At 40.7% G+C, this 26,242-nt stretch overlaps 4 protein-coding genes and 1 long non-coding RNA gene across 57 annotated transcripts in view; 1 reads left to right on the plus strand and 4 right to left on the minus strand.

Moving 5' to 3' along the window:
• Window positions 1-5,684, minus strand: part of LOC126985442 (NAD kinase-like) — a 110,804-nt gene extending 105,120 nt beyond the window's left edge. The window contains exon 1 of the mRNA XM_050840318.1: window positions 5,542-5,684. Coding sequence (XP_050696275.1) covers window positions 5,542-5,648 — 107 coding nt within the window. The 5' untranslated portion in view covers window positions 5,649-5,684. The remainder of the gene's footprint in view (window positions 1-5,541) is intronic.
• A 3,721-nt stretch (window positions 5,685-9,405) lies between these two features.
• LOC126985453 (uncharacterized) lies at window positions 9,406-12,208 on the minus strand. 2 transcript variants are annotated; one of them, XR_007738727.1, is made up of 2 exons: window positions 12,061-12,208; window positions 9,406-11,832 (listed from the first exon to the last, which is right to left on the minus strand). It is a non-coding gene; the product is annotated as an uncharacterized LOC126985453 (long non-coding RNA). The 2 variants fall into 2 exon arrangements; XR_007738726.1 differs by having other exon boundaries at window positions 9,406-11,946.
• Window positions 12,209-12,250: 42 nt separating this feature from the next.
• Window positions 12,251-16,026, minus strand: LOC126985451 (dnaJ-like protein 60). Of its 3 annotated transcripts, none has more exons than XM_050840336.1 (7): window positions 15,892-16,026; window positions 15,606-15,772; window positions 15,209-15,336; window positions 14,924-15,017; window positions 14,608-14,789; window positions 13,939-14,112; window positions 12,251-13,453 (listed from the first exon to the last, which is right to left on the minus strand). In XM_050840336.1, the coding sequence occupies exons 3-7, from the start codon at window positions 15,313-15,315 to the stop codon at window positions 13,297-13,299; spliced, it is 714 nt and encodes a 237-aa protein (XP_050696293.1). In that variant the 5' UTR covers window positions 15,316-15,336; window positions 15,606-15,772; window positions 15,892-16,026; the 3' UTR covers window positions 12,251-13,296. The 3 variants fall into 3 exon arrangements, with proteins under 3 accessions (XP_050696293.1, XP_050696294.1, XP_050696292.1); XM_050840337.1 differs by having other exon boundaries at window positions 15,583-15,772; XM_050840335.1 differs by having other exon boundaries at window positions 15,536-15,772.
• On the plus strand, window positions 16,027-20,998 carry LOC126985450 (bifunctional methylenetetrahydrofolate dehydrogenase/cyclohydrolase, mitochondrial-like). Its single transcript, XM_050840334.1, has 8 exons — window positions 16,027-16,382; window positions 16,459-16,643; window positions 16,795-16,904; window positions 17,105-17,199; window positions 17,553-17,623; window positions 18,652-18,753; window positions 19,426-19,659; window positions 20,187-20,998. The coding sequence occupies exons 1-8, from the start codon at window positions 16,171-16,173 to the stop codon at window positions 20,300-20,302; spliced, it is 1,125 nt and encodes a 374-aa protein (XP_050696291.1). The 5' UTR covers window positions 16,027-16,170; the 3' UTR covers window positions 20,303-20,998.
• Window positions 20,999-21,376: 378 nt separating this feature from the next.
• LOC126985456 (uncharacterized) lies at window positions 21,377-26,036 on the minus strand. Of its 50 annotated transcripts, none has more exons than XM_050840393.1 (7): window positions 25,792-25,927; window positions 25,421-25,525; window positions 24,598-24,839; window positions 22,432-24,067; window positions 22,236-22,284; window positions 22,054-22,095; window positions 21,377-21,997 (listed from the first exon to the last, which is right to left on the minus strand). In XM_050840393.1, exons 1-4 carry the CDS (start codon window positions 25,921-25,923, stop codon window positions 23,596-23,598), a joined length of 951 nt encoding a protein of 316 aa, XP_050696350.1. In that variant the 5' UTR covers window positions 25,924-25,927; the 3' UTR covers window positions 21,377-21,997; window positions 22,054-22,095; window positions 22,236-22,284; window positions 22,432-23,595. The 50 variants fall into 50 exon arrangements, with proteins under 50 accessions (XP_050696350.1, XP_050696332.1, XP_050696322.1 ...); XM_050840375.1 differs by having other exon boundaries at window positions 22,355-24,067; XM_050840365.1 differs by having other exon boundaries at window positions 22,250-22,284; window positions 22,341-24,067.
• Window positions 26,037-26,242: the final 206 nt, after the last annotated feature.

Here is a 26,242-nt window from a genome sequence, read left to right on the forward strand (position 1 = left end):
CATACCATCCTTTCCCTTTCTACATTACTCCTCCCTATCATCGCTTCCATCCCCTCTCCTTTATCCCTCCTCCTAATCCCTCCCCAGGTATACAGAGTCCTCACCCCTGACGCTAATCCTGTGTAATCCCCAAGTAAGCATTGCTCTCACCTGGGCGTTGATACCTGGCCCATTAGCGGGTTCCCGTGGCACCTGTTATTGTCAGCTGTAGCGGGTCCAGAGTCATTAGTCTGGCTTGTCTGTCTGTTAGGTGGCTAGTTGTTGTTGTTTTTTCTTTAATTTTCGTTTGTTTGTTTTTTTACATTATCGATTTTTTTTAACTGTTCTTGTTTGTCTTATTTTTTTGTCTTTTTTCTGCTACTTTGTTTTCTCTTTTCTGGTTTTGTTTTTTTACTGCCAGGCTTTCACTTTTTTTCATTCTATTTTGCTTTGTTTTTTCTGTGTTTTTTTTTTCTTCTTACTGGTTTTGTTTTTATTTACTGTTTCTTCTGTTATTGTTGTTTTTCTTTTCGCTTCGTTTTTTTTTTTTCGTTTTCGTTTTTTCTTCCTCCTTTTTCTTTACTGTTGGTCTTTTATTTTATTATTTTATTTTCGTTTTTTTCCTGTTATTTGTGTTTACTTTTTTCTCTTACTCGATTTTTTTACTCTTCATCACGTTTTCTAGTTGTTTCTTCTTCTTCTTCTTTTTCTTCTACTACTACTACTAATACTACTACTACTACTACTGCTATTACCACTACCACTACTACTATAACCACTACTACTACTACCACCACTACTACTACTACTACTACTACTACTGCCACTACCACTACTACTACTACTACTACTACTACTACCACCACCACTACTACTACTACTACTACTACTACTACTACTACTACCACTATTACAACCATCCAGCAAAACTATAAAACCACTATCACCACCTCATCGCCACCTCCACACCTGCTCTCTAATTAAAAAATAAACAAACACACACGTCCCGGGAGCGAGATTGGCCCCTCGATAAGCAGGTATACACGGCACACCTGAAATTAATCACATACCTCGCGTTCTCTTCAAGGTGTGTTCGTGTGTTCGCCTCTCTACCTGTATTTTATCTTTTTCTTTTTCTCTGTTATTATGTCGTTTGTTTTCTTTGCTGCTTGTATATTTTTCTTCTTTTCTTTCTTTTCTGTTTTATTATGCTCTCAAGTTTATTCGCTTTACTAAGTTTATTCCATTCTTTTATCTTTTATCTTTTATTTTCTCGCTTATTCACCTGTTACCTGTCTTTTTCCTCTTATTCTTTCTTTTCTTTACAGATGAAGAAGAAGTAAGGAAAGAGAGAAAGAGAGGAAAACGAAGAAAACTGCAGCAACTAAAACCTCATCATCATCATCATCATCATCAACAACAGCAACAGCAACAACAACAACAACAACAACTATAAAACAAGAAGGAAACGATAAACAACATTCCACATTCGCAATAAGACGACAACACAAGAAGAAAAAGAAGAAGAAGAAGAAGAAGAAGAAGAAGAAGAAGAAGAAGAAGAAGAAGAAGAAGAAGAAGAAGAAGAAGAAGAAGAAGAAGAAGAAGAAGAAGAAGAAGAAGAAGAAGAAGAAGAAGAAGAAGAAGAAGAAGAAGAAGAAGAAGAAGAAGAAGAAAAAGATGAAGAAGAAGAAGAAGAAGAAGAAATATAAATGACAAAGAGAAAGGAGGTAATATAAGGATATAAAAAAATGCATAGCTAGTCCTATCATATTCTATTCAATATAAAAAAGAAAAGACACATCATTCCAAAATTAATGTTGAATAAAGGTGAATAAACAGAAATCTTGGATCTCAAATGACTTACTGACTGACTGACTGGCTGACTAACTGGCTGGCTGAATGACTGGCTTACTGACTGGCTGGCTAACTATATAACTGGCTGGCTGAATGACTGGCTTACTGACTGGCTGGCTAACTAACTATCAGATTAACTGACTGACTGACTGACTGGCTGACTAAATAATGAACTAAGCAACTGACTGGATATCTGACTGACTGGTTTGCTGACTGACTGGCTTGCTAATTAAACTGACTAACTAACTATGATATGTAGGTAAGTAACTATATAACTAACTATATACCTAACTTTCTAACATAAACACTACCTCACGCACTCATCGTCTAAGTAAACAAACAAGCAAATAAATAACTAAAGAAACTGATATATATATATATATATATATATATATATATATATATATATATATATATATATATATATATATATATATATATATATATATATATATATATATATAACAACTAACTGGGTGACTCACTGACTGACTGACACGGACTGAATGAGCGGGTAACCAACACACTCAAGTTAAAACAGTGCGGGTGACGGGTTGCCATACTTCATCCAGGCGGTGCGTTGACAGCCAAATTACCCCCCCGAGCCACCAGACATCAATATGGAGCTAAATCACCCTTCCTAAGGCCAATCTCGGCGCATGGTAGTGTTTGCAGGGCTATCATTACACAAAAATCGCTTTCCGTTCTTCCTTTTCTCATTTCCTTCCTTAGGTTTCGTTTTCTTCCACATTTCTGCCACCAAAACACAATATGGAGCTAAAACGCACATCCTAAGGCCAATCTCGGCATATGGTAGTGTTTGCAGGGCTATTACATATTCACAAAAAATGTTTCCCGTTTTTACTTTTCTCGTTTCCTTCTTTTAGTTTCGTATTCTTCTTTATTTCTGCGGCCAAACATCAATATGAAGCTAAAAAAAACACTCTCCAAGAGACTGTAAGACCCCCTTTCCCAGCCCTGGGGTCGCGACCCCAAGTGGGGTCGCCAAGCGCTTTTCCTGGGGTCGCCAAGACCTCAAAATATCAAACATGGTGTTATCATATCATAATAACAAATACACAACTAAAAAAGTGGGGTCGCGGTAATGTCTAGAGGTGCATGATTGGGGTCGCCTGAAAAAAAGATTGGGAACCACTGCCGGAGTCTAATAAGACCAATTTCGGCGTGCGGTAGTGTTTTCATGGCTATCATTACCCATAACGCGCTTCCCGTTCTTCCTTTTCTCGCTTTCTTCCCTTAGTTTCGTTTTTTTTTATTTCATTTCTGCGGCGATTATCAATATGAGGGTAAATTAGGCCTCCTGGAAATAATTTTAGAGACAATGGAAGTGTTTTCACGGTTATCACTGCCCATAACTCCCTTCCCGTTCTTCCCATTATGTTTCGCTTCATTTTTCATTTCTGCCGCCAGACATCATTATAGGCTATATGGAAGTAAAACACATACTACTCTGGTGGTATTTCCATGGCTGTCATTGCCCATAACTCGCTTCCCGTTCTTTCTTTTCCGCTTCCTTATGTTCCTTCCCTTCTCATTCCCGCAACAAGTATCAATATGGCGGTAAAATAGGCTTTCTGGGTCTAATTTGAGTTTATGGTAGTATTTTCATTGCTGTCATTGCCCATAATTCGCTTCCCGTTCTCTCTTTTCCGCTCCCTTATGTTCCTTCCCTTCTCATTCCCGCGACAAGTATCAATATGGAGGCAAAATTGGCTTTCTGGGTCTAATTTGAGTTTATGGTAGTATTTTCATTGCTGTCATTGCCCGTAATTCGTTTCCCGTTCTTTGTTTCCCGCTTCCTTCCTTGTTCCATTTTCTTTTACTTACATGCGACAAGTATCAATATGGAGGTAAATTAGGCTTTCTGGGTCCACTTTAAGAGTTTATGGTAGTAGTTTAATCTTTATCATTACATATCACACCCTTCCCACCATTTCTTCAAGTATACAGTAAGTTCCTTTTCATCCTTTCTTCCAAGCCCTCTTCCCCTCCTCTCTAATCTCTCCCTTCCTTTCCTTCCCGCTTTCTTTCCTTATATGTTGTCTACGAACTTTGGAAATAAAAATAAAACGGAAAGAAAACCAAGAAGGAAGTTTAAAGTGTAGAAAAAACGTAGGCAACATACATAAAATCAGACCACGACCACACAGATAATAATAAGCCTTGGAACATAACGCTTGCTTGTTCACGCGTCCTATAATGTTCCTCAGCCATACTTCATTCCCGAGTCCTTCCATCCTTCATCCCTTTCCGCTTTGATCTCCTCCCAGCGTTAAGGATGAGGTGTACAGACTCCCTGGGGCCTAAACGTCAGTCTGTATTAGTATTCCCATCAATATCCTAACCTGAAGTCCATTCCTTCCCGTCCTTCCTTTCCTTTCTTCCGTTTCCCGCGCCCCTCCGTCCAACCGTCTGTCTGACTTCCCGCCCTCCCGTCTTTCCCCATAATCCTCTGCCTGACGCGAGAACCCCATTATCTTTATTGTTGCTGGTGTTATCTTAATAGCCACGTTCGAATCCCCCTGCGAGTGAGTCTGTGGTTATCAATTTTGGGGAGTTATGAATCTGCTAGGCTATGATTGAAGGACTGGAATGGGTGATGTGATGGGAAGTGATGGATGGGGTGGGGGCTGTTTATAGACTTGTGTGGTGGTGATGGTGGTGGTGATGATGAGAAGAAAGGAAGAGGAAGAGCATAACGTCACCTTTTCCTACTTCTCAATCGCTTCTTCGCAAGTCACGACGCCTCATCATCAGCATCACCATCATCATTACTTCCCGCCCCGCTGACTCCTCGTCTCACCACCACCACTCACCTTCAATTACCATCATCATCTCTCTCTCTCTCTCTCTCTCTCTCTCTCTCTCTCTCTCTCTCTGCTGTCATGCGTATCTTGTCTATCATGAATCTGTTTACGGACATCAACATTGCAATCCATTTTCTTTCCAGTGTTATTTTCTTCCTAATGTTTAAGACTGCATTGCTAACAAGACACAAACCGCATAGATAGATAGAAACAAGCCGTGAGTATTTCGAGCAGTTTTACACTCGGAAAGATGAAATATGGCAGGGAATTGGCTTTGTTGAAGTGTGAACGGGTCCAGAATTCATGGCTGTGATCGACCTACTGATACCAAAACCACATGGGAACAACACACTCATTCGTCATAATTTCTTCCACCATCAAATAACAATGTATACACCTCATAAATAATACTTGATTTACTAGTTTCTCCCAACACAGAAAAAAACACTACATAAAAATATATACATAACCCACTCGTTCTCCCGGCGTTCCTTTATACTTTCCTTTCATTGTTATCATCACGTTTACAGCTAATGATTTATGTCTCACGCTGCATTATCCCGTCGGCCTTCAAGGAATAACTGGTTGGCCGCTTATATCTATATTCTTTCCTCGTGTCTCTCACATCACGTCACTTCTATTCTTAAGCCTAAGTCGACTCTGATTTATTTGTATACCTGTTTATCTAGTCATGTAATTGGAGTAGTTTATTTATTTTCCAACCGAAGATGACGTAAAATAACTGAATTTCTCTTTGTATTAATTTAGAAGTACATCCAACTCACTCTGGTAAATGCAAAGTTGGGGGCATACGCTACATATTGACACACACACACACACACACACACACACACAAAAGCAAAAAACAAACACTCACCTGAATCCCTGCAATTTGTTCTTGAGCTTCGCCTGGAATTGGATGGGTGTTCGGGGCCCGGTCATCTTCGCCAGGGCCTGAGCCAGCTGCATCTCGTCCTCGTTCATGGCTGTGGTCACTCTCCTTCCCGCTGCTCCTCCTCTCCTGGTCCTGCTCCTCTCCCTCCTGTCGCCGCCACGCACGTTTTTGCCTCCCGCTGCGACACTACCGCGATCCTGTTGCTGTCACTTTCACACACGTGGGTTTGTTTACATGTCGCTGCCTAATAAATGTTTCCTCTCATCTATCTGTTCTTCTCTCATTCCTGTAACGACAAAGGTTTGGAGTGTTAAGGTGTGCCGTGGAGTTTAATATGAACGTTTTATTATTGATTTTAGTCGCGATGTGGGCCGCTAATAGTCCATGCATGAGATAATTGTTAAGTGCCGTAGTCCTTGTCGCTTCCCGCCTCGCCCGGAGATAACCAATGATAAGCAAGAATTATAATGACAACCCCTGGCGCCCAACCTTCATTACTTATCATTTAACGACCTTCACATTCGCCTCATCCTGATTAATGCCTCGATTAGATCACAAAGCCGAACCAGATCAAGTCAGGGACGAGATAAGTGTCAGACAAACTCAACCACCTGAGAGAGATGTGCGCCAGCCCATGTGTGTGTGTGTGTGTGTGTGTGTGTGTGTGCGGCTGACTGGCTTGGCAAAAGAAACTAGACTCAAACAAATGCTCTTGACTGCATGGTGGAGCGTGGCGCGCGGGGGAAGTTCCGAGTGCAAATGTATTTCGGAATGAGAAACATGACTGCAACGAAATACCCAGTGAAGCGCATCTAGATTTGCATATCCTCGACCTACATGTACAGACAGACACAGCAGAAGGAGCAGGAGTAGAAGTCACCCCCCTCACTCTCACTCCTGCACCACCTCTACCCTCTCTCTCTCACTCCACTCACACCAACGCACACACTCACTCACACACATGCACACACATACACGCAGGAGGGAACACACACACATGGAGACCCGCGCGTGTGTACTGAAGTGGCCAGGCCGACACTGAGGGAGGCGATGTGGCTTTTAAAACTCTCTCTCCTTTGCAATGGCCCCGCCCCCCGCCGCAACCCACCCCGCCCCGTGCCCCGCCCATGGCCTCCACTCGCCCCGCCCCCGCAATGACCGCACCCACCCCCTCAAGGTAAATAAAAGCACCATACTCCCTGATAATGGTAGTCCCGCAGATATAAAAGGCCCCATCATCACCATTATCATCACCATCATCACCACATCATTACCCGCGCAACAGGTGCTCCTTAAGGATTCACTAGACCCCCTGAAGAGAGAGAGAGAGAGAGAGAGAGAGAGAGAGCACTGTTTTGTAACCCACCCAGTAAGTAGCAATAAAAATCTAAACTTACTGAAGGAAGATTGAGCCGAAACGAAAGGGGAGACTGAGGTCATATCCTAAAACATATTTGACAAGGCTTTTCTAGGAGTTTTAAGCACTTCCAGAGGTACTTCTATGACCCTGGTGGTAGCTTGACCCTTCTTCCGTACCATGAACGTGAAAACACCCAAGAAAACACGACTAATCTCTTTTTCGACCTTTGGAGAGAGAGAGAGAGAGAGAGAGAGAGAGAGAGAGAGAGAGAGGTGGAAGCGTTGAGAATAGCGACCCTGGAGGAAAACGTAAACTAAAACAATACAAGAGCACAAAAACGTTCCCCAAATTAATTCACTGGCAAAAGAATGACCTAGAAATTAAACTATAGGATACGAAGACAAAAGAAAGTCCGGAAGCAATAACATAGCACAAAAACGTTCCCCAAATTAATTCACTGGCAATGGAATGACCTAGAAATGAAACTATAGGATACGAAGACAAAAAGTACGGAAGAAATGTTGTTAGCAAAGAAACATTCTCCAAATCAATTCAGTGGCAATGGAATGACCTTAATTTCTATATATCTACTTTGCTACATGTTTAAATTTATCGCCTCTTCTCTTTTTTTTTATGTTGGTATTAATTTTTCTGGTCATTTGTTTGTTTGTTTTTGCCTTTAGCTGTCTTTGTTGTTTATACTCATTAGCCTATTATTATTTTCTTTTGTTACATGGTTATTTTTTTTTCTATATCTTTACATTCTCATTTTTTTCTCCTAATTACTACTTATGTCTGCTTTAGTTCGTGCTTTCTATTTCTTAACTGCTCTTTATTCCTTCTTTTTTTAACATTGCTACTCTAAAATCAGCACTTTGTTTTATATATAATACGCAGAAAAAACAAAGTGCTGATTTTTTAGTAGCAATATGAAAAAGGAAAGAAAAAAGAGCAGTTAATAAATAGAAAGCAGGAACAAAAGCAGACGTGAACAGTAATCAGGGAAAAAATGAGAATGTAAAGATATAGAAAAAAATATATAAATAACCGTGGAACAAAAGAAAATAATAATAAGCTAATGAGTATAAACAACAAAGACAGCAAAAGGCAAAAAAAAGGCAAATGACCAAACAAATTAGAACCAACATAAAAAAATGAGAATGTAAAGACATAGAAAATATAAATAAATAACCGTGGAATAAAAGAAAATAATAATAGGCTAATGAGTATAAACAACAGACAGCTAAAGGCAAAAAAAAAGACAAATGACCAGACAAATTAGTACCAACATAAAAAATGAGAATGTAAAGATATAGAAAAAATAAATAAATAACCGTGTAACAAAAGAAAATAATAATAGGCTAATGAGTATAAACAACAAAGACAGCTAAAGGCAAAAAAAAAGGACACAAATGACCAAACAAATTACTACCAACATAAAATAAAAGAAAACAGGCGATAAATTTAAACGTGTAGCAATGTAGATATATAAAAAAATCTTCATAGCTTAATAAATTGAAGATATTGAGACATTTATATAGCCTCGCCCTGCAACCTGACACCGCTATCGTTTACCCACACAATATACTTTTTTTTTCTCGTCCTCATTTGCGTAAAGCAGCTTCGGGCAGGGGTTGAAGAGCGCCAAAAATGTGGTATACTTGCTGCACCTTATCTGCCCCATGCATTGCGCTCTCTCTCTCTCTCTCTCTCTCTCTCTCTCTCTCTCTCTCTCTCTCTCTCTCTCTCTCTCTCTCTAACACATACACAAAATAAAGAAAGAAAGAAATGAAGGAAGGAAAGAAAGGAGAGGAAAGAAAAAAAAAAGAAAGACATGAAGGAAAAAGAAGACAAAGAAGATAGAAGAGGAGGAAGAAGAAGAAGAAGAAAAAGAAGAAGAAAAGAAAAAAGAAGAGGAATATAAGAGAAAAAGATAAAAGATAGGAAAAGCAAGACAACAACAACAAAACACATCAGAAGGAAGAAAAAAAGAAGAAGAATCACTTAATCAAATATAAATAGCCCTTGATATGCCTTGCCTTGCACCAACCATTTTCTTCACCTCATCAAAGCCCAGAAATGAAGGTAATAAGCAGACAAATGATGTAATTAAGGAAGGTAGTGTGAGGGCAGCATACCTAAGGGGGGGAAGAGAGAGAGAGAGAGAGAGAGAGAGAGTAACATTTCTTCATATATGTATTCTAGAACTAAATAATAATGAAGAAGAAGAAGAAGAAGAAGAAGAAGAAGAAGAAGAAAAGAACTGTAATTGAAGAAGGAAAAGGCAGAGGATTAAGAGGAGGAGGAGGAACAAGAGGAAGAGGAGGAGGAGAAGGAGGAAGAGTATAAAAAGGGATAATTAAAACCAGATTAACAAAGACCAAGTAGAACAAAAAAAAAAGGTCAATGAAAAGACAAAAAGTAATAATAATAAATCTGAAAATGAATAAATAAATAAATAAACACAGATGGTAAGTATCAACACATATTTATCAAGGTTTTATTGACAAGCTGTACAGAAGAAGGACATTCAAGCAGTATAGATTAAGAAGTTTGTTTATTTTCCTTTTTTTCTTTTTTCTTTTTTTTTGATGAGGTCAAAGTCAGTCGGGTGATGAGAGGATGAGTTAACAGTCACCTCACTAGTCAGTCATCTCACAACTCCAGTCAGTCAAATCATTACCAGTCAGTCAGTAAGTTATGTCACAATTCCAGTCAGTCAGTAAGTCAGTCAGTCAGTCACCTCATCTTCAGTCAGTCAGTCATGTCACAGTTCCAGTCTGTCAGGTCACAACTCCAGTCAGTCAGTCAATCAGTCACTTCATCTTCAGTCAGTCAGTCATCTCTATCCAGTTAGCAAGTCTCCTCACCTCCAATCAGTCAGTCTTCTCATAAGTCCAGTCAGTCAGTCACCTCATCTCCAGTCAGTCAAACACCTCATCTTCAGTCAGTCAATAATCTCATCTCCAGTCAGTCACTTCACACCTCCAGTTAGTCTGTCAGTCACCTCATCTCTAGTCAGTCAGTCACTTCACACCTCCTACCAGTCAGTCTGTCAGTCACTCCAAACCTTCAATCAGTCAGTCGACCTCAGTACAGCTCATGAAGGGAGTGGAGTCATTATTTTAGGTAGACATTTGTGTTGGCAAGAAATTACACTAGTTACCCCCTTCCCTTTATTCTTCCTTCTGTTTTTCTACTCTCCTACAATATCTTCCTTCTCATTGTTTCATTCAGTAATTTATTTTCTCTATTCCATTTCTTTTCTCCAACATTATTTTTCCTTTCTTCTTTATTCTTCCTTCTGTTATTCTACTCTCCTACAATATCTTTCTTCTCCTTGTTTCATTCAGTAATTTCTTTTCTCTATTCCATTTCTTTTCTCCAACATTATTTTTCCTTTCTTCTTTATTCTTCCTTCTGTTATTCTACTCTCCTACAATATCTTCCTTCTCATTGTTTCATTCAGTAATTTCTTTTCTCTATTCCATTTCTTTTCTCCATTATTTTTCCTTTCTTCTTTATTCTTCCTTCTGTTATTCTACTCTCCTACAATATCTTCCTTCTCCTTGTTTCATTCAGTAATTTCTTTTCTCTATTCCATTTCTTTTCTCCAACATTATTTTTCCTTTCTTCTTTATTCTTCCTTCCCTGAACACATTTCTTTTATTCTTTCCCTCATTCCCTTCCTTCCTTTCATTCCTTGTACACCCTCTTCCCTTTCTTCCTTCCACTCCTTTGCTAAACACCCCTTTTTTCTCTTTCCTTTCTTTCATTCCATCCCTGAACACCCTTTTCCCTTTCCTTCTGCTCCCTTCCTTCCTTGTACACTCTTTTCCCTTTTCTATTTCTCCCTTTCTTCCATTACTTTGCTACACACCCTTTTTCCCTTTCCTTCTTCTCCCTTCCTTCCTTGATCACCCTCTTCCATTTCCTTTCCTTTGTTACCTTCACCGCTCCCTTCCCTTCCTTGCCTGTTCCTGTGTTCATTTTCTTTTCTCCTCTCCCTTCCCTTTCCCTCCTGCCAGATCTTGTGAACCTGAGTATGAACTAAGAACTATTGGTTATGTAAATTATACCATATTGCCTTGTTGAACACAGTCATCTTATCAAATACTCCAAAACTCTACGGCATTTCCTGGTGATTTTTTTCTTATGTGTATAATAAATAACCTAAAACTGTGTTGTATATTTACATGAACTTTTTTTGTATCAGTGTTTTTTTCATACACACACACACACACACAAAAAAAAAAAAAAAGTTCCTTTCATTCCTTTCATAACTTAACCCGGTAGCAGCGAAGGGCCAAATTTGTGGCTTCACCGTGTAGCAGTGACGGGCCAAATTTGTGCCATGATATTTACCCCCCAAAATAGATGAAACATAATCAGATCAGAAATGCTTTGATATATATGTATTATGAAATGGTTTGTGTGAGGGGTGATTTTTTCTCATTTTTCTCGCTTGGAGGAACCATTAAGAAACATGATCCCCGCTGCTACCGGGTTAAGGCTACTGTGGTTCGATTCCTGGGTTGGGTATAATCTACTTTTCTTATAAATGTTAAAATATAATTGTTTGTGGCAGCATTTTCAGTTTCTATTCATAACAGTACTGCACTATTATGAATCACTATAAGTAACTATCATCAATATAAATCACCATCATCTCTTGCAGTAATATATTCACCACCCACTGCTAAGGGTGTAGGACTAATGGCTTATAATCTTTTGTGGCAGCATTTTCAGCTTCCATTCATAAAGGTCCTGCACCATCATCTCTTGCAGTAACACCTTCACCACCCACTGCTAAGGGTGTAGGACTAATGGCTTATAATCTTTTGTGGCAGCATTCCCAGCTTCCATTAGTAAAAGTACTGCACTATTATGTCCTGCAGTAATATTTTTGATACCTATCACTAAAAGAGTTGGACTAATAGGTTATGATATTTTTTGGCAGTACATATTCCCAGATTCCATTCATAAAGGTACTGTGCTATCATGTCTTGCAGTAATATTTTTGATACCTATCACTAAAAGAGTTGGACTAATAGGTTATGATATTTTTTGGCAGTACATATTCCCAGATTCCATTCATAAAGGTACTATGCTATCATGTCTTGCAGTAATATTTTTGACACCTATCACTAAAAGAGTTGGACTAATAGGTTATGATATTTTTTGGCAGTACATATTCCCAGATTCCATTCATAAAGGTACTGTGCTATCATGTCTTGCAGTAATATTTTTGACACCTATCACTAAAAGAGTTGGACTAATGGGTTGATATTTTCTGGCAGTATTTCCAGCTTCTGATTGTGAAGGTACTGTGTTATTATCTCTTGCAGTAATATTTTTGACACCTATCACTAAAAGAGTTGGACTATTGGGCTGATATTTTGCAGCAGTACTTCCAGCTTCTGATTGTGAAGGTACTGTGTTTTTATCTCTTCCAGTAATATTTTCAACACACATTATTACAAGTTTCATACTAATGAGTTATAATAGCTTGTGGCAGTATTTCTAGCTTCCAATAGTAGGTATTGTACTTGTATCTCTTCCAGTAATATTTTCAACACACATTATTACAGGTTTCATACTAATGGGTTATAATTTTTTGCGGCAGTACTTCCAGCTTCCATTAGTAAGTACTGTGCTATTATCTCTTCTGGTAATATTTCCAGCACTCAGCAACCCCACTAAGGATGCAAGACAAACATAGTACCATCACAAATAAGGTCAAGTTTGTGGTGATCAGCTCCCGGGATGAACAGCATTGGATACCAACACAACACATCCACACTATGGCCTCAGATAAAAACTGAACCATCCACAAAGTAATGATGAGTGAGCCACAGGAGTCAAGTGGAGGTCAGTGAGCCATTTTAGTTGTTGGCTGAGTCACCAGAAAGCATAACCTCACCACCAGCACCTACATGTTACTCTGATGCATGTTGGTGAGGTTTATGTGAGCATATGTGTCTGAATGAATGTGTGTGTGTATTTAATTATGTGTGTGTGTGGTTTGTTATTGTGCAAGGGTATTGTGAGTAAAGAATTATATGAGTATTTGATGTATTAGTGAGACTAGTAGTAGTTGTAGTAATAAATGTGTATGAATGTATATTATTGTGTGAGTCGTGTGTTCAGTTTGTATATATTTAGTGTGTAAGTGAGCCTAGTAGTAGTAGTAGTAGTAGCAATGAAAGTTTTCCAGCTACTAAACAGTCAATAAGTAGACAAACACACTGCCCCTCCACACACTCCTGAACCCACGACAAGACTGGTAGTTTTGACATTGGTTCTGGCACCACCACACACCACCGCCAAATAGACAAACAAACACTTCTCAGTATGAGTGACTAACTGACGATTCCTTATCTGTTGCGGATTTCTTCCTCGTTCCTTCGCCTCAGCAGCTCCATTTGCACCGCGTTGCCGTTGGCCTTGGCAAGATTCCTAACCTCTGTGTGGTGGGTGCTGGCGATCTGGTCCCGAAGGTTCAGCTGCTTGATGGTGAAGTCAGAAGAGGTCCTGAGTGACATCAAAAGACATCAAGACATCATTAACCATTGCCATGCGATATTAAGACATCATTAATAAGTGTCATGTGAAATTAAGACATTGAAACCTCAATATATATGAGTTAAGACACTGCTATGAGGTTCCAAGTAACATCAAAACATCATAAACTATGTTAAATTAATATAAGGCTTTCAAACATCATTAACTGCCATCATGTGAAATAAAGACATGGAAACATCAATACATGAGAATTGAGACCTTGTAATGAAGTCACAGGTAATATAGGTAACGACATAATAAGGCATTACCTTGTGACATTAAGACAACAGTATGTAAGTAAAAATTAAGACATTGAAACTGTGTGTAAAAGTTAAGACACTGAGCTACGACACAAAAGTTTAGACATTAATCAGAATGGGAAAGATATTGACATTTAGGATAGAGTATATGGAAGATAAAGACATGTAAACAGTGGTGGCCAAAGCATCACTCACTTGGCCAGGAAGAAGTGGAACACGGCCCCTACTATCATGAACACCACCGCCCCCGCCGCAATGTAGGAGTTGGGCAACTTCTTGACACCCTTCACCCCATAGTATGGTCTGTCCCTGTTCTTGTAAAACTCGGTCTTGTCTCGGTGTTCCCACAAAGAGTCGTCTTTAAATATTCTGTGGGGACAATGGTATTTCACTGATGAAAACAGGAATTATGTGGTATTTTCTTGATCCTATTATGATTTTTGTTCTGCTTAGTACCATATACAAGCAAATATGAAAATATAAGCATGTCTATTATACAAGGAGCAAACTGTCATGGTCTACCTATGTATACTTGTGTGTGATGGCCAAGCCTCTCTTTTTTTTTCTTTCTTTACAGTAAAGAAACAGCACAAGGGCAAAAAAACAAAAATTACAAAAAAAGACCACTCAGAACTGCTCCTTTAAAAGCAAGTTAGACAAGTCACCCCCTTCCCTTTTCTTTCTTCTATTAACCTACTTTCTTACAGTCTCTTCCTTCTCTTTGCTTCATACAGTTACTTCTTTCCTCTCCTCATAAGCGGTGCTTACAACAGAAATTTCCCGCATACACCAATTCAAGGAAGCCATCTTTGTATCTGTAGCCCATTGAGGAGGCCCCCCCACTCCCTAGCACCCCAGACTTACACTTGTTCCATGGGGGCATTGGTCCTGATGTCCCCGTAGGTGTGCATGGTCACCTTACTCTTCTGCAGCAGCTCGGTGTCATAGGCTTTCCGCAGCCCTGGCTTGCTCAGGACGGAGTAAGCTTCATTTATTGCAAGGATGCGTTTGTTGTCCTTTGACTCTGGGTTTGTGTCTGGATGAAACTGAAATGAGAAGTAACAGTGACCCTCTATACATGTTACTATTGAGAAAAGGCTGAATAAATAAACTTGTATGTTGTACAGTGCATATCTCTCAACATACTTAGCCAGTCATTGTGACACCATGAAGGCCTTACCTCTTTGGAGAGACGAATATACTGGTCCTTCACCTCTGCCAGTGTACAGTCATTCTTGATGCCCAGCACGTCATAATGACTCTGGTTCAGTGCACTGCAGGAAAAGAATATGAAAGTGATGTTTATTGATTAGGCAATTTGAACTTCAGCAAGATTCTGTCACCATCTTCTGGCAATCAATTCCCATTATATGAAATTATCTAATCATCCTTCATTTATTATAAAGAGAATAATGAACCATGCAAGATGACGAGCGCACCTTTCCTGCTTAGTCCAATGACTCACCTGGCAGTGCAGAAGGCAGCCTGAGGGTGCTGGTAGCGCAGCCAGGCACAGCTGCTCATCAGCAGCCTCCTACTTATCCTGGCACACCTTAGAGTGTCACTCTGCATTCTGAGTGCTGATCACCGGGACTGCAATGAGGACGAGATCTTGGAAACATTCAAACTCTACACTCTGACGGGTGTAAAACTAGGTAAAAACTATATATCGTGCTATGATAATTTCCATGAATTCCCCCTCAAGACTAGCTAACACATTGGATCTGGTACAAGTGTGTTATGTGACAGCTTCCCTGGCTTGCTTCCCAGGGCACAGCTGTCTCAAGGTCACCTGGATATTCTTTGGTTTGGACCGTCATCAGCATGTCCTTCACCCACCCGCGTGTCCTTGGGGTTCTTACTGTGTCTAGACGGGGACACGCGAGTGACAGAGGAGCAGGGCTGGGCTGGCCGCCTCTTCCTCTCACTTTTGTACTCTCCTCGTCCTGAGACTCCGCTCAGCGGCTCTTGGTCAGCTGTTGCCAGGCCGCCTCCGTATCCCGCGACGCCCCTCTGGCATCAAGTTTTCCTAAATACAATGACAATCGTAAGGAATATATCACATAATTCAAACATCATCAAATATTTATATAAGTAATCCAATACTTAATTGATTATATTAAATTTTCATGTAAGGAGAAAGTTTACCCGCTATCCAAAGCCACACTCTTCAGCCGAACGCAGGAAGGCTTGTTATTGTTTATGTAATTCAGCATTTCGTACGGGATCACCTATTATGTAACTTTAAAGGCTTCATCAATGGGCTTTCCCTCAATAGTAAGCTGAAAGTAGGAGTAGTTCAGTACCGAAAACAATAAAACCAGGATCAGTGCTAGCACAACAAGGCCCTGTCACCCATCTGACGTCCCGCCGCGCCGCCTCTCCCGATTGGCAGAGGCGCCACAACACTAACGGGACGGCCGGCCAATGAGCGGCGCGGCCTCATCGCACCTGGGAACGTCACATTGCGTCGAGGGTTCTATTTTAAGTTGTTTTGAACCAGCGCTTGCCACCAGCATGCTTTTCTCAAGCCGCGGAGCACGTGTCGTGATGAGGGGCGGCAGGGGCGTGCTGGGCCTGCTGCGGCGGGCCATGCTGGGCCAGGCGCCCGCCCAACACCTGCACGTCAGCCACAACAGGTGAGCCTCCCCGCAGGTGGCCCACACATGTGCCGCAGCCCTCCACGTGACTACTGACGCGGGTGTTCCTTCTCAGACTCAGGGCGGAGCTGATCGACGGCAAGAAAGTGGCGGCTGAGATCCACCGCGAGCTGGCGGAGGAGGTGCAGAGCCTGTTGGGCAGCAAGGGGCGGCCGCCTCACCTGGTGCTGGTGCGCGTGGGCGGCGACCCGGCCTCCGGCAGCTACGTTAGAAACAAAACCAGGGCGGCTGATAAGATTGGTGAGCTTCATTGCCCACTATGAGAGTGACTGTTTTTACTATTATTATTGTTATTATCATCTTTTCATCTCCCTATTATTATTGTTATTATTCTTTACCCCCTTTTTTCTTTTTATGCATAATAGATTCCTTTTAACAAGTATTGTTGCAGGCATCCAGAGCACCATCCACCACCTGCCTCCGGACACCAGCCAGTCCTCCCTCCTGGCCCTGGTGCACCAGCTCAACACTGACAGCGATGTGGATGCCATTCTGGTGCAGGTGAGGAACAATTAACACCCCAGTATATTATCCACCAAGGTGCTGTTCATCTCACCTCATTTGATGTGAAACTATAATTATTAATTTGAGGAAAAAAATGCATGAACATGAGAAAAAAAAAGATAAACCATACCATGGCCCACTTTAAGGAAAATCAGCATTAGTAGATGGCCTGTATCCTATGATGCTGCATATTTCAGCTGCCACTTCCTGAACACATGGAGGAGAAGGTGGTGTGCAACTCCGTCTCCCCACAAAAGGATGTGGATGGCTTCCATGTCATTAATATAGGACGGTGAGTGTTGGCTGCTGGGCCTTTCCTGTGTAGCACATAGTAGCTACAATGTAAATACTCCAAATGTAATACTGATTGCAGGGCAGTATGAAATAATTCAGGCTTTCTTTGGGCTGTGTAGAAAGCTCTCTACAGCCTCCCTGAGTTCATGTTGTGGTATCTTTGGTGCACTAACTGAAGCACACTCTGGCACTCCTTAACCAGTCATTTTTAACCCTGCACTCGGCTCTTCCTGCCACTCATGACTGTTAAGCCACAGGTGTGTGGGTGAGAGAGAGAGAGAGACTGGTGTGAGAGGCAAGAGCTGCACCATGTGTTGTGAGTCTGAATGTCTGTGTGTTGCTGTTTTGCAGGTTTTGTCTAGATATGAACAGTATGGCTCCATGCACTCCCCTGGGGGTCATGGAGCTCATAAGGCGGTATGGTGAGTGGGCAGTGCATGGCGCGGCAGTGACCTGAGTGTAGAGTCCCTTATGTTACTGTTTTTTTTATTTATTGCTGGTTTTAGTTGCTGTTTCCTTAGGCATTGTATACTGAGGCCAGGTCTGTGTAGTTGTTGATAATCCTTCCTCCTCCCCCTTTTTTTTATTCCACATTGTTGGATCAAGGTAAGCCAACTCCTGTTTCTCAGCCATTTTGGTTCATCTACAACCAGTTATTTGCAGTTTGTATGTATGCAAGTGTTTGTTCAGGTATTAACAAGACTTAAAACTTTTACTGCCACCACTGTATTGCTTGCAAGAGAATGGTTGTGCTACAGTTCCTTAACAATGAGTGCTAAGCATCAGGCAACTCAACCCATACCTAGATTCTTGCAACTGCAGATGCTTCAAAGTATTATTGATATTTTTGTAGGTGTGAAATGTACTGACGAGCATGAATACATCTGTACACTAAAGGTTTGATACACATGCTGCAAGAGGCTGTCATTTGCATTTAACATAATGGTAGTGAATTAATGCTGCAGCATATGCATAAACTGTAGACCTTCCAAGAAGCCATATGTACCATTTGGCTGTTGTGCACAACTTGTTCTTTGTATTGGCAGCTGTATCATGATGTATTGTTTTGCTCGTTTCTCTCCTCGCATGAACTGCAAACAAGCGGCAGAAAGACCCGGGCCCTTAAAGAGGCGCTCCAGAGGCACTTGTTTAAGGAACCATAATACTGCAAATGAAACTTTCTTTCTCCAGTAAACCATCTTCTGATACATGCAAACTCTCTGCTCTGATATATTTTAAAATACAGACTGCTTTCCAGTAATCTCTTAACCTGCAAGTAAGCATGTGATGTAAATTAGCAGATAACAGATCAAATGTGTTCATAATCACTTCAAACTTTCAAACTGTCTGAACTTCAACTGTTAGTTTAAGAAGTAATGAGACCATTTACAGATAGATCTTTTGCCCCTGTAGCTACTTGCTGCAAGTGCCAAATTCCTTTTTTTTCCAGGCATTGAAACCTTTGGCAAGAACGCAGTGGTGTGTGGAAGGAGTAAAAATGTGGGGCTGCCCATTGCGATGCTCCTTCACGGGGACGGCATTCGCCCGGACGGTGAGCCATTTCCTTCAGCTACACAGTCAAAAGGAAAAGTGCAAAAGAAATATTCAGTTAGCAACAGTCTTTTCATCATCATCAATGCATTCTGCTTCAAGGACTTTTATCCTAAATTAAATGTGAGATATTTATACTCATTTCTAGTACTAATAAGGAAAACTGGCCCAATCTTTGTTGCTCTCCTGAAGCTAATGACAAAGCAAACCCACGAAATGGTGACCCAGAACTCTGCTCATAGTAGCTTAGCAAACAAGCCCCTCCCTCTTCCCCATCAAGTGAATATCATGGGCCAAGTCACAGGAGAGCCACCCATTTCTTCAACTCAGGCTGCATATTATTTGTGAATGCTGGAGAAAGATAAATCTCCTTGCTGGGTTGGCATGGGTTGCCCTTCTTTGGAATACTAGTTTGATCAGAGTAAAACTTTAATCTTTGACTCAGCTACATGTGATTTGTGAATGTTGGGGAAGGTCAATTCTTGTTACTGAGTTGGCATAGATTGGGTTTACTTGACATATTAGTCTGAAGAGTAGAACTTTAACCTTCAACTCAGGCTACATGTGATCTGTGAGTGCTGGAAAAAGTTCATTCTTGTTGCTGGTTGTCATAGCTTGGGTTTATTTGACATATAAGTTTGAACATAGTAGAACTTTTACCTTCCTTCCTCAGGGGAGACGGGGGGCATGGATGCCACAACCACCATCTGCCACCGCTACACCCCCGTGGAGCAGCTGCGAGTGTTTGTGGCCACGGCAGACATCATAGTGACCGCCGCCGGGCTGCCGGGCCTCATCACCGGGGACATGATCAAGCCCGGCTGTGCCATCATCGACGTGGGCATCAACCGCATCCAGGACCCCACCACCGGCAAGTCCAGACTGGTGGGGGACTGTGACTTTGAAAGTGAGTTGTCAGGACTTGTTTGTATCAGTGCATGTCATTCCTTTTTATTATTTTCTCATTTCTATAGCCTTTGGACTCTATTCTTTTCTCAATAAAAGGGAAAAATTGTCATCTGTTGGATAGTGTGATTTAATAGTGTTTGGTGTAACATTTAGTTCATCTCTGTTACTGAGATATAGCTACTGCTTTGTTGGCATCTAGATTGGACTTGAAGCACTATTTGGAAGCTGCACAAAAATCACTTTACTCTCTCAGTGTTAGCTCAGTTTGGATCCCTTTGAAGAACAGTCCCAAACCATACACTGATCTCACTCTTAATACATCAAATAACTTGGCAAATCAGAGTGATGTTACCTTAATAAAATAACCTAACAATGAACGACCCTACCCAGATCATCAATATAGTTATCATTGAAACAATCAGCTGTTACCTCAGTGAAACATGTCAAATACAATCCTTACACCATAGATGTAGACCTAACACTACAGGCATTGAACCCCATGGCTAAGAGACTCACTTGATGCAGGCTGTGTGGAGAAGGCAGCGTACATCACCCCTGTGCCCGGAGGTGTGGGGCCCATGACAGTGGCTATGCTGATGCGCAACACCATCGTGGCGGCCAGGGGGAGCGTGCGGTACTGAGGCAGCAGCTACTGTGTGGAGCCTCGGAGCGTCCGGCGGCTGTGTGGAGAGAACTGTATTACGTGATGATGGGTGAGAGGGGTTTGCATCCAGTCAGTCAGTCATCAGTGTGTAGGAATGTGTTGAGGCCCATTTTGAATGATCTCTCAGTCTGGTATTTTTCCCTTCTCTTGTTTATGATCTCTCACTCTGACATTTTTTCCCTCCTTTTATTCATGCTCTTTCACTCTGACATTTTTTCCCTCCTTTTATTCATGCTCTTTCACTCTGACATTTTTTCCCTCCTTTTATTCATACTCTTTCACTCTGACATTTTTTCCCTCCTTTTATTCATGCTCTTTCACTCTGACATTTTTTCCCTCCTTTTATTCATACTCTTTCACTCTGACATTTTTTCCCTCCTTTTATTCATACTCTTTCACTCTGACATTTTTTCCCTCCTTTTATTCATGATCTTTCACTCTGACATTTTTTCCCTCTTCTTTTATTTGATCTTTTAGTCTGACATTTTTTCCCTCCTTTTATTCATGCTCTTTCACTCTGACATTTTTTCCCTCCTTTTATTCATGATCTTTCACTCTGACATTTTTTCCCTCCTTTTATTCATACTCTTTCACTCTGACATTTTTTCCCTCCTTTTATTCATACTCTTTCACTCTGACATTTTTTCCCTCCTTTTATTCATACTCTTTCACTCTGACATTTTTTCCCTCCTTTTATTCATACTCTTTCACTCTGACATTTTTCCTCCTTTTATTCATACTCTTTCACTCTGACATTTTTTCCTCCTTTTATTCATACTCTTTCACTCTGACATTTTTTCCCTCCTTTTATTCATGCTCTTTCACTCTGACATTTTTTCCCTCCTTTTATTCATACTCTTTCACTCTGACATTTTTTCCCTCCTTTTATTCATACTCTTTCACTCTGACATTTTTTCCCTCCTTTTATTCATACTCTTTCACTCTGACATTTTTTCCCTCCTTTTATTCATACTCTTTCACTCTGACATTTTTTCCCTCCTTTTATTCATGATCTTTCACTCTGACATTTTTTCCCTCCTTTTATTCATACTCTTTCACTCTGACATTTTTTCCCTCCTTTTATTCATGATCTTTCACTCTGACATTTTTTCCCTCTCCTTTTATTTGATCTTTCAGTCTGACATTTTTTCCCTCCTTTTATTCATGATCTTTCACGCTGACATTTTTTCCCTCTCTTCTACGTTTCTTTATTTTTTACTCCTTACCTAACTTGTGGCTCATGAAGTCACTGTTGAGGTTGATAATGATGAGTTACCTGGTGTGTAGTGATGGTGAGGATGACATGAATAGATCTGGTGTTTTGTTATAGAAGACTTGCATTGGGTTGGTCTCTGAAATATGATGGACTGATGGAAAGGATCTTCAACTGACCTTTCAACTGAGCCTTCAATCTAGAGAAGTTATATTTGTACTTAACACATAATTCTTCTAGTACAGGTAAATTTGGGGCATACTCTAAGGTGCACATTGCCTCGGTGCTCATCTCTGTCTCATTGGCCCTTGAGCCTTTGGTGGAACTCAATACCCAGAACCCATTACCGAATACCCAGAACCCATTACCCAGAACCCAATACCCAGAACCCAATACCCAGGATCCATTACCCAGAACCCATTACCCAGAACCCAATGCCCAGAACTCATTACCCAGAACCTAATACCCAGAATCCATTACCCAGAACCCAATACCCAGAATCCATTACCCAGAACCCATTACCCAGAACCCAATGCCCAGAACTCATTACCCAGAACCTAATACCCAGAATCCATTACCCAGAACCCATTACCCAGAACCCAATACCCAGAATCCATTACCCAGAACCCATAACCCATTACTCAGAACCCAATACCCATTACCTAGAACCCAATACCCAGAACCCAATAACCAGAACCCATTACCCAGAACCCATTACCCAGAACCCATTACCCAGAACCCAATACCTAGAACCCAATACCCAGAACCCAATACCCAGAACCCAATACCCAGAACCCAATACTCAGAACCCAATACCCAGAACCCATTACCCAGAACCCAATACCCAGAACCCAATACCCAGAACCCAAAACTCAATACCCAGAACCCAATACCCAGAACCCATTACCCAGAACCCAATACCCAGAACCCATTACCCAGAACCCAATACCCCGGTACAAAAAGCCAGTGTGACATCAGGGTTACCCCAGTCTGTCAGTGGTGCAGAGTTAGAACAAATAAACCATGCATAGGTCAGGACAGTGCTAAAGTTTAATTGAAGCAAAAGTTTTTACATGTAATAAATGTGAAGTGCCAATTTGATCTTTACCTATTTCCTTGATAGTGAAAAATAAGTGAAAAGATAAACCCAAAGAACATGTAATCTGGCTTTGAAATGAGTGCATCCAAGTGAAAAAAAACATTGACAGGCTGATAAGCTAAATAAGCAACATCCAAGTACATGAAATTAACTCCAGAAAGATGAAATATTGCATTCTGAAAAATACAAAAACCAAGAGAAAATATAACCACCTTCTACTATGAAAATAAGCTGTTAGTTCATGCAAGGTGGAACAGAAATAATAATTCCCATAAACTATATATAAATTATACAAAAAACACACCCATAGATATTCAGACATTCCATATAAACAGAAAATAGCAACCCCACATCTTACACAATGCTAAAAATAAACCCATGCTACTCAGTGCAAACCAAAGTATATTTCCATTTTCATCAACCAGAGCCAGACGAGATAACTTAAGCAGATCAGTTATTGAGGCCTTAAAATGATTCTGAGGGTTTGAAATAAAGCAATAACCCAGTGGCTTTAGGGTGGAAATAAAGAGGGATGGACAGCTGAACACTAACAAAACTTCAGCAAACAGCAATGATTCAGAGGATTTGAAAGAAATATACATCAATAATATGGTGTTTTAGAAGTGAAAGGAGGGATGGGGAGAGATGAACACAAACACCAGTTAAGAAAAAAGCAATGATTCTGTGAGTTTGAAAGAAAGGCAAAGGGATAACCCAGTGTCTTCAAGGTGGAAAGAGAGGGGGATGGAGACAGCCTCACACTAACACAACTTAACCACAGAGCAATGATTCTGAGGGTCTGAAAGAAAGGCAAAGCAGTATCCAGTGTCTTAAAAGTAAAAAAAGGGTTGGGGAGAGCTACAAACAAACCCACTAAGTAAAAAGCAATGATTCTGAGGCTTTGAAAGAAATGCAAGAGAGCAGAGAAGGGGGATGGAGGGATGGAGACAGATGCACACTAACACAACCTCGGAGGGCAGTGTAAGCCAAAGCAGCTCCACACCCTAGTAGCTTTGTGCTGAGTCTTCCACCCTGGCAGCGTGTCCATGAGGCTCCTGGTGTTACTGAAGCGCATCTCAACATACATATGTGGGACAAGCTTTTCACTGACCATCATCCTCCCACATGTCTGCACCAGGAGAGCCATAAGTCCATCCACCCAGTGTTTGTCCTTACAGCACGGTAACCCCACGGCTCCATCACGGCAGACTGCGACGAAGGCCAGGGGCTCCTCGTTGTCCCTGGCCTGGGGGAGGTCTTTGGCGTCCACCTCGTACTCCGCATCCCTCTTTGAATCCATAAAGAGGCCGATGCATGGGATGTTCTCGGCTACGTCTCGGTGGTTGTCCATGTCACTGGTGGAGTTATTGCAGTGTATCTTCCTCATGGTTTCTTCATCCAGCTGACAAATCTTGTATCCTTTTGGGCACCTAAGAACACATCACACCATTATTGCTCCTTTCTAAACAGCTCCTTTTACTGTCACGAAAGAGATGCCACCTTATGTAAAGATAAAGTTAAAGGAGGCAAAGTGGAGCAGAAATAGTGACATTACATCATTTTTTCTCCTTATTTGAAAACAGCCCTTAAGTCTGTCTCCAACTAAGAAAATAATCTGTTAGTTCATGCAAAGTGGAACAGAACTAGTAAGAAACAACAAATTTTTCTCCTTATTGTTTTTACCCATGGAATTACCCACAACCTCTATGAAGACTTTATCAAATGTGTGAGCATAAGCCCAAGAATGTTTGTGAATTTGCCCCATACACCCAAAGCAGTACAGTCATCCCTCAAATAGTACGGTTTCCAATAGTTCGGTTTCGGTTTTATACAGATTGTCATAGAAGATCTTTTTAGGATTTTTAAATTTCCTGCTTATCGGGAAATTCAAAAATACTAAAAAAATCTATGAAAATCGACATAAAACCGAAACCATACTATTTGAGGGATGTCTGTGTACCTAAGAGGAATATTCTTCTGCCTTGTCTTTTCCATGGTGTAGAGGGTGTAGGTGTCGGTGTGGGTGTGCACTTTGTTCCCGGCCCTCCTCCTGAGAACCAGTGCAATGCGGCTGGACAGGTTCTCAGGTACATGGAAGAACATTACAGGTATGGTCCAGTTAAAGAGTTCCGTGGTCTCAAGGAGGTTTGCCATGACAGAGGGCTCCTCGTTGCTTATAAAACCCACGCACTGTATGTTGTTCTGTGTGAGACATTAAAGAAGGGTTTAGTAATGTCTGGTGTTGTAATGGCTTGTGGTGCTGTGAGATTGAGTTCTGGAGTGTGTTGTTACAGTGGATAAGGTGTTGTTATGTTTTCTGGTAGATGTTGTATTGTGTGGTGCAGTATATGGTGATGCAAGCTATTGTATGGTGTTTGTATTTGAATGTTGTTTGGTAATTTTGCTATTGTGTTGTGTTACGAGAAAACTTTGCATTAGTGTCCATTCACAAAACTTTCTTTAAATAGTCACCTTCCTCAGACACAATTACTGAGTTATATTGAAAAAAGTACTCAATAAGGTAAATAAGAGGATGTGAAGGCCAACCAACACTATAAGAAAGGGGAGAAAAAGTTTGACCTCAGAGGAACTGTATAGGGTGTTTAAAATGAATGAACCAAACACCTGATAAATGTAATCTGTGATGGTTGTCATTTATTGATAATAGCTGTTCAGATTACACATGCAGACAAAGGTGTTTGAGTATTTAATGAACTTATAATCCCACAAGAGTAAATAATAATATGAAACCAATAAATAGTAACACACACACACACACTCACCATGATCCTCTTCCACATAACGATGGTCAGTAGAGATTTCTCACAGGGAACAAAAAAGTCATAGTGGTTTTCAAATTTTATGTGCAAGCAAATGACATTGAAAACCTGAAAAGAAAGGAAGAGGGGTTATGGTTATTGAGTGTTGTTATTATTATTATTATTATTATTATTATTATTATTATTATTATTATTATTATTATTTATTATTATTATTTAATAGTAAAGGATGCAACTCATAATTAATCAAGAGCAAAAAGCAAAACAAAAGGGATTAAGGAAATGGGAGGTGCTTGCATTAAAAGAAAAATATAAATTAACAATACAGAATGAAAATGAAACCACAACTCTCTCTCTCTCTCCTGCACACTCACACTGCAGCTCCCCGGCAGCCCCTTCCTAGCCTTCGGCAGCAGCTTTTTCACCCTGCCCTCCTTTACCAGTTGGAAGGCCGCGTCTCCAGGTGGGGCAGGGGTGGCGGCGGGGCGGATGCTGCTGTCTCCCATCACGCTGAATAATAATAACATAACAATGATCAATAAACCAGCTCCACTCCAGACGGGCAAACCTCCACGCAGCTGCCCTTCCAAGATCGACTTTCCCCATCCATGAGCTAGCTATAGGTAGGGGTACCGGTATCAGATTGCTCGGTACCGGTACCAGATTGCTCGGATTTATTTATTGGATTTATTGATAATTCTTCATGTCCGATTTTTTTTTTTAGGTTGCTAATAAATATTGTTATTGTTATTAGACTATGATCGAGTACATCCATAATAACTATACACGCTAATTTTTTTCTCGAAAAAATAAATATTCACTTCA

Source organism: Eriocheir sinensis, chromosome 59 (genome assembly GCF_024679095.1).
Source record: "Eriocheir sinensis breed Jianghai 21 chromosome 59, ASM2467909v1, whole genome shotgun sequence".
NCBI classification, from domain to species: Eukaryota; Metazoa; Arthropoda; class Malacostraca; order Decapoda; family Varunidae; genus Eriocheir; species Eriocheir sinensis.